General features: G+C 43.8%; 2 protein-coding genes across 2 annotated transcripts in view; both read right to left on the reverse strand.

Annotated features, from left to right (window-relative positions):
* The window catches only part of LOC127677267 (protein lifeguard 2-like), a 35,246-nt gene that overhangs the window by 10,992 nt on the left and 6,916 nt on the right, over positions 1 to 17,338 (reverse strand). The window contains exons 2-7 of the mRNA XM_052172377.1: positions 10,041 to 10,315; positions 6,974 to 7,052; positions 5,985 to 6,038; positions 4,037 to 4,127; positions 962 to 999; positions 789 to 876 (exon numbers count right to left, since the gene is read on the reverse strand). Coding sequence (XP_052028337.1) covers positions 789 to 876; positions 962 to 999; positions 4,037 to 4,127; positions 5,985 to 6,038; positions 6,974 to 7,052; positions 10,041 to 10,315 — 625 coding nt within the window. The remainder of the gene's footprint in view (positions 1 to 788; positions 877 to 961; positions 1,000 to 4,036; positions 4,128 to 5,984; positions 6,039 to 6,973; positions 7,053 to 10,040; positions 10,316 to 17,338) is intronic.
* On the reverse strand, positions 7,350 to 7,650 carry LOC127678320 (protein transport protein Sec61 subunit gamma-like). The gene has a single exon (XM_052173180.1). The coding sequence runs from the start codon at positions 7,584 to 7,586 to the stop codon at positions 7,380 to 7,382; it is 207 nt and encodes a 68-aa protein (XP_052029140.1). The 5' UTR covers positions 7,587 to 7,650; the 3' UTR covers positions 7,350 to 7,379.

Consider the following 17,338-nt stretch of genomic DNA (forward strand, 5'->3'; position numbering starts at 1 on the left):
CTTAACTGAATGTTTTAACAGGACCTTCTCTCTGGACCTTCCACTAACAAAGGCTAAAAGTCTGCTTGTATATAAAGTTGTCCTTCTGAGGTGTGCCAGACAGTTGAGCTAATATTCCTCTTTAGTCTTTAAACTGACTGAAGCGAGCCCATCATTTTCTAAAGCAAGGTGACTATAAAAGAAAGAGCCAGTGGAAAGAACCCACTAAATCCCAAGGAGTGCCCTCGGGCTGGTAAGACTCATGGTTTCAAAACAAAGGTCATTGGTTGGGGTGTGGTTTTGTGGAGTCACTGGTTGGGGTGTGGTTTTGTGCTTGGCATTCACAAGGCCCTGGGCCAATTCCACCAACATAAAAGAACAGTAAGGAGTTATACTGGGGGTTGGTGGTGCTTCTGAGCCCCAGTGACTGTGAAGAGAAGCTGCCAGTTTGCACCAGGGCCCCATCAGGGAAACACAGGACTCACTCCATAGATGGGCTTGAGGAGGAGGGTTGTTGGTTTGTAAGGGAGCCCCCTCCTGAGGTAGGCTGAGGGGAACTAGGTGAGCAGGTGTGACTGTCTGTAGGGCCCAAGTGACAAGGGCACAGGAAACCTCAAAGTTTGGCTTGTGTTAACCTGGCCTGTGTTACAGGAAACTGGGATTGGAATGTGGTAGGGAACGCGGTTAGCCCTAGAGGAACCTGTGGGGGTGGGGGGACCCATGGGAATCAGGGCCTCTCTCTCCTCCGAATGAGTCAGGACATGGCCAGCGACTGGTGCACCATAGAGATTTCTTTCAATGATACATACTTTTGTTTGTAGCGCAAAAATCGTGAGCGCTAATGTCACAGCAGTGGTGGCTCCTGTGGCCCACAGTATCTCTTCGGCCCTGTACAAGCTGGAACCAGAGACGGTGGTTACTGTTCAGACACACTCAAAGGGAAGCGCACACAAGAGAACAAAAATACGTATCAAAGACTTACACGGACATGCTTCCCAGCAGCAGGCCTTCCAGAATTGTCTAAAAACAAAAGTCACGGTAAATAAGCAGCCTTTCTCTCCAAGGAAAGCGTGACGCTGAGCCCTAGGCCTCAGAAGGGGGTGCTAGTCACGTGTGCGTTTGGGCAACATCTAGAGAGCAAGCAGGGATGTGAAGACTGCCCTGGGAGCACAGCTACAGGGTGCATACGGGAGACAACGGGTCCAATAACCGCTCGCTGTCACATAACTGACAGAAGGAAAAGAAGTGCTTCTGGGAACACCACAGCGACTTTCACGTTTGTGGTGCATCAAAGGTGCACTAATTGTGGATGAGGAAACCGAGGTAGAAGGCCCATTTGTGGACCACATCCTCACTAGTGGAATGGGACCATCCACACATCTCTACACACTTCAACAGGACAGCATAGGCTGTTTCCAAAAATGTTTTGCCCGCACTTTTGGATAATGTCACTATCCGTCATCCCTGCTAAACAAACATAAAATGTTTCTCCAGGCCTCAGACCTGGGAGGAGAACTGAGACGCCAGTGCCGGGATATGGGACCTCAGGGCACTTCTGAGCAGAGGTGACAGCACAGGACCGGTACCCTGGAGGAGTCCCTCCACCCACGCGGAACCAGGCTGTAGGCAGTGTGGGAGAGAGGAGGGAACAGAGATCCATCAGGCAAGGGAGCCTGGGGGTCAGACTAAGTAACAGTCAGCTCACAGCCAGGCTCAGGACCACAACAGCAAGCAGCCAAAGACTGAAGGAAGAGGTTCATCAGCCCACAGGACACTGGGGAATTTCGTAGTCCTCGGGAAGGACCAGAGAAGTCCTCTAGTCTCAACAGAGATCAAAAAGGTTGTCCTAGCCTAACCAAAGTCCTGACACCAGACTGGCTTTGGACTTTCTCAATCTATCAGAGGCTGGAAAAGAACTGGGTTCCAAATGTCCCCGGTCATGTTTCTGGATTCCCCGGACCTAGACTGGGACTTTGTTGACTCGGGCTATTTGTTAATGTACCTAAGGACTCAGTCCATATGTCCACCAGAGGACAAGATTTAGTCTTTGTACAGATGGTACTACAATAATGTGCTGGGTTCCAAACTTCCTCCTGCTTTTCACTTTTCTCTAGTGCCTTCTTCCTACTTCTCCAGCACCATGAGAGACAGACAGACAGACAGACAGGGGGCAAGGAGACAAGGAGATAGGGAGATCGAGAGGTAGGGAGACAGACACAGAGACTGAAGACAGGCAGGCCTGGGAAGGGAGAGGAAGAAGAACGGCTCCCAGAGGACAATCACTGTAGAAGCATGCTCAGAACAGAGACTGGGGGAGTCACAGATTCTAGGGGACAAAAGCTGTTTGTGGCAAGAGTGAGTAATATAAAATATAAAAGAGAGGAATAAAGATTTGAGAGAGAGAGAGAGAGAGAGAGAGAGAGAGAGAAAACATGCAAATATAGTCAGAAGGCGATGGTGCACACCTTTAATATCCCAGTCCTCAGGAGGCAGAGGCAGGTGGATCTCTATGAGTCAGAGGCAGTCTTGGTCTATACAGCCAATCTAGATCAGCCAGGGCTACCTAGTGAGAAAATAGTTCTCTTCCTCTGCCCCCTCCCCACCCCTCTGCTTCCAAGCTATCTCCTGGAGCTGGAGAAATAGGAAGTAATCGAGCCAGGAAAAGATTAAGAAAATACCGTAAGGAGACAGCTGTTTGTGTAAATACCACACAGTCCACAGCGCAGCAGAGGAACCGTGGCATCTCACTTGCTTGCCTTGGCAACCAGCCAGGGATCCACTACAGCCAAGAAAGGCTCCTGGACCTTCGGAAGGAAACTGCACTGTAGATGGCAGACAGCCATATACCCCGGTCTATTTCTTTCAGCAGGTAAATCACAATAAACACTGCTTGGTACCCGTGCAGAAACTCACACCACTGGCCCTGTGGATCTGCTTGCTTTGCACACCAGCCGACGCAGAATTCCAGCGCTGGGGCCTCCGAGCATTTGGCACACTAATCTACTGACCGCATTTGCCTCCCTGCTCTATTTCTCCTTCCACTTGATTTCCCTGTCAATGTATTTATTCCCGTATTGCAGATATCTGTGTGAGCTACCTCCAATATGATTTGGAACCAGCTCTAGTGAGACACTCATCACAGGAAAGAATGGTCAGCATTACATGAAGGAAACACAAACTCAAAGGTAGACACCGTCCTTAGCCACACTGGGCCGGTGCTAGGTGTCCCAAGGGCATCAGCACACCCTAGGCAATTGCTACCAGCCGGCTGAAGGGCACGCCAAACCTTTGGGAGTTGAAGGGTTCAGCCTGAGAGCTTTTAGGTGCTGCTAAGTCTCTCGTGATGAGCTCCCAGCTCTCTGGGTTGGTGAGCATGAAATCTCAGATATCCTGAGTGTATTCAGGTTTAGGGAGTTCAGATAATTGTTTCTGGGGTCCCCATGAACAGGGGGAAAAAGAATTGGTTGTTGGAAAGGTAGTCACACAATTCTGTATGGTTAAGACAGCTCTGGTGACAGAGGAGTGTGGACAGATGAGCCCTGACGGTGGGGGCAGGTCGTGAGGACATGTGGATAGTTAAGGGACTGTGCCACTGAGACATCTCTGGCCGTGGGAAAGACCCCTGTACCAGGAAGAACACTGTAGAACTGGGGGGAAGACATAGGCTCACAGTGACTTCTACCTCCGTGAGTAAAATATGTCTTACAAAAATGAAATTAAATTTCTTTTTCATAGGTTTGTGAGTTGAAAGTGGAAGGCACTCTTAATGAGAAATGTGTTTGTTGTTCCTGACAGAGGACTGATAGCCCCCAGACTAACTTGAGTGTGGGTTCATGTATGGCTTCGAGGGAGACAAGTTTGCCACAGCACAGAGGGGCCTGGAATCCAAGTCCGCAGGAGGTGAGGCTGCCGCCTCTGTGTCCCTGTGAGTTGCTGCTTCTGTATAAGTGCCCCCTACCCGTCTTCCTGCACCTCGAGTTCCCACAGTGAACATAGGGGTACAGTAAGACAAAAGCATCAGAGGAGGCTGAAGCGCCCGCCAAGGAGAGTTACTTACAAAGAAAGCCAGGAGAATGTAGTTGGCGGGCACTTGGCGCCGGATATCCCTGCAGCAAGCAAGTATAACGATCATGATCAGGACTGCTGGGCTGCAGATGGGAAACCGCCAGTTACTGCTTCAGTACTCAAATGGGTGGGTCGTGTGTACGGACAGACAGACAGGCCCAGGGACACACGGAAGCACATCATCCCAGGCCCACATCTGATACACGGAGCAAACCAAAACGCTGTCTCCTATTTAGCTCTCTCTTGGGCCTTTGAAATGAGCTTTTAATGTTCCCAGCCACAGGTAGATAGCGTCCCTTTTAAATTTTTGGTTAAAAGATTCGTGGGAAATTATAAAAGGACAGAGATGTTTGATAAAAGCTATATGAAACTTTTATCAATGATTCTGATTTATATACTTACAGCACAATTTCAAAACCAGTAATGGGACATTGGTATAGTTTGAACCTGTGTTATTGTTGTTGTTGTTGCTGCTGTTGTTATGACGATGACGATGACGATGATGATGATGATTGAAAATGGGGATGTGACTTGAGTCTATGTGTAGGTACCTGTGACCACCACCACCTCAATTAACATTCAGGACCATCTTTCCAATAACATATCAACAAAGATCCGCCTGGGGTGACTCTTCCCTGGTAACACCCCTACACAAAGCTGACCCTGACCTTTGACTTCTGGCCCCGATTAACTTGCTTTCCATCTTTAATTGTGTCCTTTAAAGAACTTTGCGCAGGGATTGAAGAGATAGAGCAGAGATTTAGTGCACTGGCCAGTCTTGTAGAAGACCTAGGTTTAGTTCCCAGCACCCACGTGACAGCTTGCAAACACCCATAACTCCAGTTCTAGGAGATGCAAAATTCTCGGCCATCCTCTGTGGATGCCTGTGTGACATGGCGCACATACAGACAAGAAGGCGTACATAGACTCACATTAAAAAAAAAAACAAATAAGGAGGCCAGGGAGATGGCTGGAAAGTTAAGATCAGTGTTCTTCCAGAGGATCTGGGTTTGCTTCTGCTCAGTTGCCCTGGTTCCAGGGAGGTCAACGCCCTTTTTCAGCCTGTGTGGTGCACAGATACACTTCACATATAGTGGTACACAGATACACTTCATAACACATAAAATGAAACAAATCTTAAAAAATGAAAGAACCAGGGCCCTCTCCTTCCTTCTTCTTGGGAGTCATTTGATATGTGAATTGTTGTCTTGGGTATTCAGAGTTTCTGGGCTAATATCCACTTATCAGTGACTTCATTCCATGTGTGTTCTTTTGTGATTGGGTTACCTCACTTAGGATGATATTTCTCAGTTCCGACAATTTGCCTAAGAATTTCATGAATTCATTGTTTTTAATTGCTGAGTAGTATTCCATTGTGTAAATATATCACATTTTCTGTATCCATTCCTCCATTGAGGAACATCTGGGTAGTGGGAGGGGGTTGATTGGAGAACGGGTGTAGGGAAGAGGGCTTATGGGACTTATGGGGAGGGGGGAACCAGGAAAGGGGAAATCATTTGGAATGTAAACAAAGAATATAGAAAATTAAAAAAAAATCACACAGGGAGAAGATAGGGGCTAAATATTAGGCTCTCCTTCACTTTCCAACACAGATTTTTACAAGCAAAAAAATACTCAAAATAAAATAGGGTGATCTGAAAAAAAAGAAAGAAAGAAAAACAAATAAAATATAAAATATGCTTAACTCTGGGTGGTTTTGTATGTTTTGTTGATGATGATATTGTTAATTTGTGTTATTTTGAAACAGGGTCTTAGGCAGTCAAAGCTGCCTTTGAATTCCTGAGTACCCAATCTCACCTTCTAAGTATTGGGTTTACAGGCATATGTTACCATACCCAGCAAGAATGTGACAATTTACCACATCTTCAATAGTGATAAAATCTTGGTCAGTAGTTAACAGAATCATTAATGATACTTACAGGAGTGCATACAGGAACCAGGGCATGGCCAAGACCCACTTTTTTACAGCTTCGCTAGTTTAAAAAAAAAAAAGTTTTGCATAAGATAGTAAACTTTGCCCACAGGAATAGAAGTTTAACAGTATCATGGGAAGTATGGATAAACTAAATGATCAATGAGGGAAAATGGAGAGGAAGTGTAGAAACACTCTTCTTAACCGAAAAATAGGCTGCTAGTGCAGTTCCCTGATAGAGCATCTGCTAGGTATGCGTGAAGGAGGCCTGGCTTTAAATCCCCAGCACAAAGAAAAAAGAGATACATTGTAAACGTTATTTTTTAAATTATACATCAAATTTAAAAGGAGGCATCTGGTGAAGACCTTTGTTTTTAAAAGGTCCAGACATGGTTGCACACACCTTTAATTCCCACAGAGGTAGAGGTGGGTGGATGTCTGTAAGCTTAAGGCCTGCCTGATCTACAAAGCAAGGCACAGCCAGAGGCAGCCATGATATCCAGGGCCACCTGCGAGACCTCACTCAAAAAATCAAAGTCAACAAACAATAAAAAAAAAAAAAGCTGACAAAATAAATAAATCATTGAGACTGATAAACACGTAAGCTAAAAGAAATCAATCTAATAGCACTTTCAATGGGATGGCCATGGTGACTGATTAAAGTCTCTCAAATAATTAGAGAACTTAGCAGTGTTCCAGACGTCAGTGTCTCCATGATCTCCTATTTATCCATGTTATATTTGAGAAGTTAGCTCAGAGAAAATTAAAACGAAAACAGTGCCCAAAGTAAGAGGAAGAAAAATCTTGACTTAGGAAGGTAAATCCTATGAACCTCTTGCCGTGTTGACTAGAAGGTACTTCAGAAGAACCTGCGTATGGGAAGACTACTGCTTATCAACAATGAAACTGTACTGTTGCAAATGCTCCAAATTCTGTGTGCATTCCCAAGAGCAACAACACAGCTTCTAATTCTAGACAGGAAGGGAGAGAACTCACCAGAAAACAAAGATGCTGATGATCGCAGCTGTGATGAACAGCTGGATGGAAAGAATGACAAACACTTTCACAATGAAACCTGTGGAGACAAGATGTTACTTTGGGACCCAATATCCAAAGGTAAAACCAAATACCATTTCCAGCGAAAGGAATCCCCCATTGTCGTTCCTGGCCAGGAGAAGCAGCTGCTGCTTTAGTCAGCAAACGGAACAACAAAAGTGAGATGACTCTAGAGAACCTTTTTTTTTTTTCCTGTTATGGAAAAAGTGTTTATTTTGAAATTATTTTAATTCAGAAATAGAAAACCTCATAGGAAGGAGGAACGAAACAAAAACCACAAAGCATGCAGGCAACATTTTACTTGTCACCCCGTCATTGGTTCACTCGTCCCATGATGAGAAAGGACTCAGCCACCCACAATAATGTTATTAATAGGAATGTGGATCCGTTTCACGAAGAAGCCGATGAATCCCATGATAGCAAATCCGATAGCTGTGGCCATGGCGAGCTTCTGGAATTCTTTTCTGTCGGGTTTGGTGCATCTTTTAACCGGCCGAATTGAGTCCTTTACAAACTGCCGACTTGGCTGGACAAACTGCTTTACCTGATCCATGTCTGTGGGATGGCCGTTTGAGAGGGCAGAGACACGTAGCTCAGGAGAGGATTGAGCCCTCTAGAGAACTTTTTAACATGTGCTGTTGAAAAACTCTGTGAGAAGCACTGGGGCTATGAAGCCTGGAAAAGCTGTCCCCGCCCCCAGCCAGGCAGGAAGCCCAGTAGAGCAATAGGGACGCCACCCCCCTCCCCCCAACAAAACTTTCAACCCCATATTCTGTCAACAGGAAATGCAGCCACGGGAGATGAAGCAGAGACTGAGGGAATGGCCTGACTCTGATACAGACACCCACAGCCCAACAGTGGATAGGGCTTGGGCACCCTCGTGGAAGAATAGGAAGAAGGATGGAGGGTCTGAAGGGGAAGGAACTTCACAGTGAGACCAACAGGGTCAACTAACTTGGACCCTTGTGTCTCTCAGAGGGGAGAGAGGAGGATGGGCGGAGAGAGAGGGAGTCTGGGAGCTACATTAGGGAGGGATCCCAGGAGGAGGAGGGGGAGGGGAGGAAGAGGGGGAGGGGGAGGGGAGGAGGAAGTGCACAGATCCAGATGGCGTCAGTGTGCTGAGAGGTTAGAAACAGTGGGATAAAACTTTTATCATTGTAATTTGACATTATGTAATTGAGAGTTTTATATACATAAATATATTTGGTTAACTACTCAAGTTTAAGAGTCATGCTTTGCTGGATACTTGGAAAGAGTGGGTGCTGGGCTGGAGAGAGAGACCTGCCGGGACTTGGAGCAGAGGCCTGGCGGGGTGGTACTCTTTTATAAGCATTTAACACTACATTCCTGCTCAAATGTAACAGATATGCAGCTTGGTCTTCATGTGGGTCTCAGACAACTGGAGAGGAGGCTATCCAAAAGCTGTTGCCTGTGTGGGGGATGTATTCTTCTAGATGAGCTGCCTTGTCTGGCCGGGAGGGGGGGTGGGAGGGGTGGGGGTGGGGAGTGCCTAGCTTCTCAGAGACTTGAAGTGCTAGGGTTGGGGGATACCCAGGGGGGGGCCCATCTGCTCGGAGGAGAAGGGGAGGGGAAGATGGGGGAAGGATTGTGGAATGGGTTGCTGGGCTCTAGTGGAGACATACTGTCCTTGCTGTTACTGTGTTTTTACACTGGCCTCTAAGCATCTGGCCAGGTTTGAGAAGACTGAATTCTAGGTGCTGATATCTGATCGTGGCTTTGGTGAGTGGGTGTTTGATTTCTGGGTTTCTGTTGCTCTCTTTTGTTTCTTAGGAGAGAGCTAATAAATATCTGTTAAATGAATAAGCATGTGTTACCTGGTAGGAAATTTTATTCGGACATCCTGATAGGTGTGGCCAATGGGGGTTACCAGGATTGGATTACAGCTAATTGAGTTGTTGGGTAAAGGGGTCTCATGGGAGGTCTATGCTAAACAACCCAAGCTGATGCCGAGACTGCAGGTTGATCTCCACAAACTGACAAGTCTCATTAGCACCCAGACAGCTCAGTCAGCATGGAGAAGCTGGGCTACACACAACCTTCATCCCTACTTGCTAGCATCTTTGGTACAGGAAGATAGTCTACACACTACCAAAAGAGACAGGAAAACACAATGCCAGCCACAAACCCTTTGATCTTCTGCCTGCAAGATAGGCTAGTGCTGTGGTGGCACAAGGCATGTGGAAGTAGCCGACCAATATCTTATCTGACTTTAGGCCTACTTCTCAAGATGGAGCTCAAACCCGACATTCCTCGTATGCCTAAGAGCGAGAGACTAGACAGTGCAAGAGCCCCGGTTAAAACCAAATACTGCTGGTCTAAAAACAAATGTAGCAATAAAATGCCTCCTATTGACATTCTTCTGTATTCATTGCTCAGAGCCTTGCTCGGCCATCAGCAGAGAAGTTTCCTCCTGTGGCAGATGGGAACCAATACAGCCAGAAGTCATGCAGGATGAGCAAGATGGTACCCTTAGCCCTAAATGGGACATCTCTAGTCCCTTCCCCAAAGGTTCAGGGACCCACAGTATTGCCCTCAGCTACTGCCCTTCAATACCGCTTTTCATGAGAACAAAAGTTATCATTTATCTCTGTCACAATTTTTAAGATTTCTGCCATTCCCTGGTGAGTGTATTGCTGTCTATTCCAGAATAAATATCTAGGACATTTAATTAATACGTTTCAAACTCTAGGCCGGTATTGTGTGACCATGTTGTCTGTAGATGAGAACATTTCATAATCAACAGTTAATGCATACTTCCTAAAAAAATAAAAATAACAATCCCGGTGTTGCCAAATGCTTATTAGGGATTTCTGAATCTCCCGTGCAGCACCATGGTGGTCTCTTAGGGCAGCCTCCGGCACATTTCATGATAAAGAAAGAGCAAGAAAGGTAAATGAAAAAGAATTTGTCCTCTCTGGCAGTACGCCATGGAAATGTTTAAAGAAAACATTGCTCTTTTCTAAGCCCAAGTATTATAGACTCTTACCTTTACGAATGGATGTGTCTTCAAAGGTACTGGATGGATTTATGCCCTCATTTGGGGGGGTAACATCCTCAGAAATTTGTACTGCATAGGTGTTTGTTCCATCTCTACTCCTTGGATATGAGTATTTTATGGCTTCTTGTGGCCTATCTCTGGATGAAGTTGTGAAGGGTTGGTTGAGTCTACCAGGGTTACCTTTAATTGCTGCTTTATGAACCAGGTGTTGATGATCTCCGGAGCTAAAGTTGACTGGCTCACTGATCTCCAAGTCTATTTTCCTGAAAAAGAAAACCTGTCATTCATGTCCTCATAACCACACCCCCAATACCTTACCATCCTTATAACCTTCAAGTGATTGGTTCCTATTTTTGATGACTGTGGATCCATTCATATCACACATCAATACACAAAAAATATCTGTTAAATGAATAAGCAAATACATGTAAGACAGACTGTGTAGAGCAGCGGTTCTCAACATGTGGGTCACAATCCCTTTGACAAACCACTATCTCCAAACATCTTTACATTATGATTCATAAAAGTAGAAAAGTTACAGCCATGAAGTAGGAATAAAAATAATCACATAGTTGAAATGTTACCACAACACGAAGAACTGTATTCAAGGGCCACAGCAGGAGAAAGGCCGAGAACCACTATTGTAGAGTAAAATCATTTCCCTCCTATTATGGAATGAACCTTTTAATTCATTCATCAGAGAGTTAAAAGGCCTTTGGAGATTCTTCCACAGCTTCTCTATTCGGTTGACTTACACTGAGGGAAAGACAATATATCAGATGAGTAATGATATTAAAGGCAATATAAGAGAGCCAGGAACGTGGGAAGATGTAAATGCCCTCCGTGATACCCAGAGGAAAACACTGGGAGTAGAAGAGGTTTCCAGACTTTCTCAGGGAAAGTAGAGGCAAGGCTGGAAGTGTTACAGGCCTTGGTCAAATAGAGTGGTGGGCAGAAAGTTTTCCCCAATAGCAGTCACCCTGCTCTAGGTCCAGAAGAAGCATAGAAGACAGGTCCCAGAAGTTAAAGGTGCTAACATCCCAGGAGATAGAAGCTGATGGTGTACTGAGATTAAACAATGGAGTTGTGGGATTTTTGTCACGTGGAAGGCAGGGAGGCTGGAATAACCTAAAGAAACTGTCCTTTATCCTCAATGACATCAGGATGTTAGGGAGAGAGGCAGTTCCCCAGCAATCCTACATCCCTCTCCTAGGACCCTGGAAACATTGCTATGCTTATTAAAAGAAATGGTGCAGGTGAACATAAGGACGTTGAGATAAGATGGCTCCAGGTTCAATCCGATCTCAAAGTTGAAGTTCTTTATGATCATATTTAGAAGAGAGGGTGGCAGGAAACACCGAATAAAAAGGCAAATGAAAGTCAAAATGATACAGGTGCTATGAAGATGATTCTATAAGCAGCTTGCAACAAATAAAACGTAGGCAATCTGGAGAAGTTGGGCAAGAAATAGATTTTCTAAAGGAACATGGCCCTGTTGGTGCCTTGGCTTTAGCCTTGTGGAGCTGAGATGGGGCCTATGACCTGCAGAACTGTAAAAATGTTTGTTATGCTTTTGTGACAGTCTTGCAGAACTGTATCAGCAGCAACAGAAAACTAATTTAGTGGGCTATTACTGAAGGTTTACAAGCAAGGGAATCAGGGGTCTGACTAGAAAGACCCCTCTACTTACAGTGTTGAGAAGGAACAGAGGAAGTGAAAACAGAGACTAGAAATGGTGGCTTGGGAAATTGGGCTTGGCTGCTGGGTTCGACAACCAAACTGCCAGTCTCCAGAAACCTCTTGAAGAACAAAGATCAACTTTCCCACTCATCTCTCTGAAAATGTGAACTTCTCTTTTCTTTCTTTTTTTCTTCTGTTGTTGTTGCTGCTACCGCTGGTGTTGTGGCTTTTCTGGGCAGGGTTTCTCTATGTATCCCTGGCTGACCTGGAACTCAATTTGTAGACCAGGATAGCAGCATTGAATTCAGACTTCTGCCTGCCTCTGCCCTCTGAGTCCTGGGTGGAATTAAAGGTGTGTGCCACCACACCTGGCAAAGTTGGGAGACTTCAAGCAAGCCCCCTCCACTGCTGCCTGTTTCTTGTCTCACAAAGGACACGATGGAGCAAGAAAAGGAGTCTAAGATAGTAAAGCCAGGGTAGACTGATGGCCAAACAGGAAGTCCAACAAACAAACAAGCAACCTGTCAGGCTCCTGGAGAAACAGATGACATTTAATAAAGATGTTTCCTTTCCTCCAATTAGTCTCAAGTTTACTAGATTCAGTAGTGATCTCTAGTAATACCAGAGTTCATCAGCATAAATATTTTGAGAAAAATCAAGAACAAATTTGAAAGAGGGCTGTAAGAGAAGCAGTAGTGACTTACTTTAGAGGGAATAAAGTGAAATGTATCCATACGTGTGTGTGTGTGTGTGTATATATATATATATATATATATATATATATATATATATATATATATATAATAGAGAGCTATATGATTAAAATGTAATACCAGTGTAGCAGTGGATCCATGGGATGGAAGAGAGTTCAAGGGCAGATTGATGTATATATGGGAATTTAATATTTGATAAAGGTGAAATTTCAAATTATGCCCTCTGATGTTACAACTATCAGTTATATATTTGGAAACAATAGTTTAAATGCTCTTTTATCTGCCGTTCAAAGGTGTGCTGCAGGCTATGGAGGTTGAATGAGGAAGCCTTCTTCCCATAGGCTCCTGTTTGAATACTTTGGTCCCTGGCTGGTGGAACTGTTTGGCAAGGATTAAACGGTGTAGACTGTTGGAGGAAGTGTGTCCCTGGGTGTGGTCTTTGAAGTTCCAAAAGGCTCTTGCCATCCCCGTGTTCTTTCCCTGTCTCCGACCGTGGAATGAGACTTAAGCGCTTAGCCCCAGCCTTCTGCCACCGTGCCTTTGCCTTTGCGTTGCCAGTGTGAACTCTAACCTTCTAAAACCATAATCACAATTGAACGCTTTCTTTTATAAGTTGCCTTGGCCATGGTCTTTAGTCACAGAAATAGACGAGTAACTAATTCAAGGTGAATTGAAAATATTTTCAAATCCAATAATAACCATAGACATGATATTAGAAAATACAAGGAATATGTGGAGACACTTATAGAAAAATGATAGCATTAAAAAAAAGAGGGAGACATTTGATATGTAAAATATATCGAATAAAAAAAAGAGGGAGAGAAGTATTTGACAGATTGGAGGTACAGAACAGTTCAGACATTAAACATTTCAAATTATAAAAAGTGTCAACAAATCTGATAGGAGAAAATGATATTTGCAATGTTTATTATAATGCAGGAAGGGAAATGTTGGCAGCTCAACGAAGATGAGAAGTGAGCACAAATGATCCAACTCATAAAAATGTCAATAGCCAGGAAGCCTTGACGATAATGCTTCACCAAACAGCCAGAGGCCTCTAAATAAAGGCAGAAATAAAAGGCATCCAACAACTAAAAAGATGATCCTATGGTTGTTAGGACTATAAAGAAATAGATAATCTGAAATAGATACGCATATTATCACTCTCATGAACCCACATTTCTTCTACTGTGCCCCTTCTTCCACAAAACAGTAAATGTATTTAATTTAAATAATTACAAAATTAAATATATTTAAAATAATCTTTTCTTGTTATTGCTGGAAATATCAATATAGGCCAGGATGGATTCATTATATGTTAACCATTATTATGTTCACAATTTTCTCTTGATTTTAAGCAAAATTAAAATATTTTTGTTATCTCAAGATAATCATGGGTCCTAAGCATTAAGTCAATTATATACAGTGGATCACTCTTGAGGTACACCAGTTCATTTTAATATAAAGCTTTTTTTTATATTGTGGAGTGATAATGTAATGATATCTACCAGAATCTCAAATGTGTAACACTTTAGACCCCACAGCTACAGTTGGGGTAATTTATTCTATAAACACTTGAAGTCAAAGGCACATGTAAAAGAAAATTCAATATATTATTGTTTAAACTGCCAGAAGATTATGACAGCCCATTACCCATCAGCAGAGAAGTGGATAAATTAATTTTGGTACAGACATAAAAACACCATATACATACACACACATATATATGCACCAATGTGAACCTCACTATGATACAGTTTTGAATTTTGAAAATAAAATTTAAGAATAATATTTAGAAAGATTGAATTAATATTAACCTTTGCTCTTACTGGACAGAAATACTACAATTGTGATTGATCAATATTCTGATTCAACTCAGTTGGCAATGTACTTAACTTGAATGAAATTTTAGTGGCCATTTATTCCCAAATAATAATTTCAATAATATTATATTTACATTTTGAAGACAAAAGAAATATTTCCCTCTATGATAAAGTCTGGAGCGTCTCTATGAAAGGAATCTTCACTCAAAGCAGGTCACTGAAGGATGCTCAGATAACCAAGTTGGTATCTACGGTGTCCTACAAGTCAGAAGCAGAGACAGAGACATTTTTCAAACCACCAAAGACAAAAGCAACCAAAACCCAGGAGCACTGAGTGATCCCTTGAGGAACTATATTTGGTTTGTTCCAGAAACACAAATGAGGTTTTCCCCTGGTCCTCAAGCTCACCTGACTCCTCAGCCAGCAGCCATCCAAACAGCCAGGCAGGTAGTAGAGCTGAGAAGCCAAGTTCTGAGTGGCAGTTAAGGGAGTGGCAGTTGGAGCAGGGGGTGAGTGGGTCCTTCTTCTCAGGAAGAGGGGTTCTAAGTCAAGCCCAGCCAACCTTCATGCTAGCGGGTACACTCTCTGTTGGGTCTCAAGAAGACCTACACTGAGGTCTTCAAACCAACTCCATGTCACAGAGCAAGAGGCTCTGTCCATGAGGAAGGGGTCCTTCCAATCATGCCATCGCTTTCTTCAGCAAGAGGAAGGATGCTCATAAAACTCCACCAGTGGACACCCTCCAGAGGTCCTATGCCATCATTTCAGACGAGTAAGACTCATTTCTTATGAAGTATAAACCGATCTTTCTGGTAGACCATGATGGCTTTGGTGTCTCTTCCCCCCTGGTGGGAGATTGCTCAAAACAAGCATGGATCCTAAGCATTAAGTCAACTACATAGAGCGGATTGTCACACTTGAGGTACAACGTCAGTGGGAAGTCATGAAACACCTAAATCAGGCTGGTTGGTAAGGAAAGACCTGTGACCAGGTGGTAACCAGGTACCATGAGCCCTTCTTCTCTGGGATCTGTAGAGAGGGGGTGAGGGGAGATGTGTCCTCTATAGAGCTTTTCACTAACCCAGCCATTAAATTCAGCATCTGTTTACTGTGTACAGAGAGAGGGAGCAAAGGAGACATGAAAAAGACAATATTCCTTCCATGCATGGTTGGAAGAAACATGTGCACTGCGTACTTGTAAGGGAGAAAGAAGCGAAGGCTCCATGCATTACCTCCGTTCAGTCCTCAGTGTCTCTATTTTATTGGTGTAAACAGGCAACCCAAGTTAGTTGTATGTTTTCCCCTCCAAAATGCAGTTAATATGATTTGTTTACATGTCAGGATTCTAACTAATGAATTAACTACAGTTTGGTCAAAAGAAATCCTCTCCTCAGCAGCCTCCTAGTCCATATTATGCAAGTATTTTTTAGGTGCAGCAGTCATTTGCATTATTATTTGAATGAACTCATTCAGAATGTCCATCTACTCTGATTTATAGCCTCTGCTGCCTTTCATTTGACAGGCGAGTAAACCAAGTAGAACTCATTGCAGAGTCCCACCCATGTAACAATACACATGGTCTGTGAAGCCTCTGGTGGCCTCTAATCATCAGGGAACAGAATGTGATCTTTCGAAACCAGCCTGTGATGGATTTTATACCTCTGCTCTGTTGTTTTTTTTTAATCGTAAGACTTTTAATTAGTGAACTATGGAACACATAAACAATGCTAACTCTAAGTCCTGCAAATGATAGCACATACTGACACTAAGAGCAACCAAGGAAATAGGCTTCCTCCTTTCCCATTTGTCTTAGGGTTTTACTGCTGTGAACAGACATCACGATGAAGGCAAGTCTTATAAATGACAACATTTCATTGGGGCTGGCTTACAGGCTCAGAGGTTCAGTCCATTGTCATCAAGGCAGAAACATAACAACATCCAGGCAGATGTGGAGCAGGAGGAGCAAAGGGTTGTACATCTTTATCCAAAGGAAGCCAGGAACAGACTGGGCATCCTCAGACATCTAGGAGGAAGATCTCCAAGCCCATCCCAAGAGTGACACACTTCCTCCATCAAGGCCACACCTTCTAATAGTGCCACTCCCTGGGACAAGCATATACAAACCACCACCATTAGTGTGAAATTTTAAGGCCTTCAGAGGCATTTATTTCTGCCTTAACAGCTCATGTACACACAGCACCATCAATTTTTTCTCATTCGTCTCATGTGTACTAACTTGTCTGTGTGATCCAGTTCAACCCTTCCCCTGGCTCTGGAGTGAGCATCTCTCATTGTGTGCTATACTTTGAATATCTTTTCCTAATTCTTGTGCTTAAACTTAATTGCCAGTATAGTGGAAAGTATTCTGCAAGGGCGGGATGCGATCAATAATCCTATGCAGTTGTGATGTCTATGAACCACAACAATGACCAGCATGCCAAGGTACAACAGTGGTCCTCACATTTGGGTGGTCTGATTGGACTTAAGATGCTCCACAGGAGGGAATTAGGCTTGGTATTAGAAACCAAGTCAACCACCCAGGGGGCAGTGAGGTCATGCGTCGTAAAAGAGATCCTACTACTACTGTCTATTAGTCCATCAAGACTCCTAACTACATTCTAAAACATCATTATATACACAAGTAAGTGTAGTTATCTCTTCTCATCAAAGAAAGAGCCCCCTTTACAGAAAATGAGGCTATTACAGGAAACCACAGCTAGACATATTGCAGAGATCAACGACTGTAGGGAGGTCGGTCCCCACAGGATGCAGCTACAACACAACACTGCACAAAAGACGCAGGGAACATCATGGAAGAGGGGACCTGAAAAACTGTAAGAGCCAGAGGGGCCCAAGCTTAGTGTGCGACTGTGTTTCCTAGAAATGTCTGCATACACTAGATCTAAACAATGACAATATCAGTATCCATACTGATATGGAAAGGGGGAAGAATCTCATAGTTCAACCCCTAGACAAATATCTACGGGTCACTAATGACTCCTGAGAGAGAGAGATACTTAGCCTTTCCAGGGATGAGCCCCCAAATCGTTTATCAAGTCAGCCCCGAAGT

Source organism: Apodemus sylvaticus, chromosome 2 (genome assembly GCF_947179515.1).
Source record: "Apodemus sylvaticus chromosome 2, mApoSyl1.1, whole genome shotgun sequence".
In the NCBI taxonomy this organism is placed as follows: Eukaryota; Metazoa; Chordata; class Mammalia; order Rodentia; family Muridae; genus Apodemus; species Apodemus sylvaticus.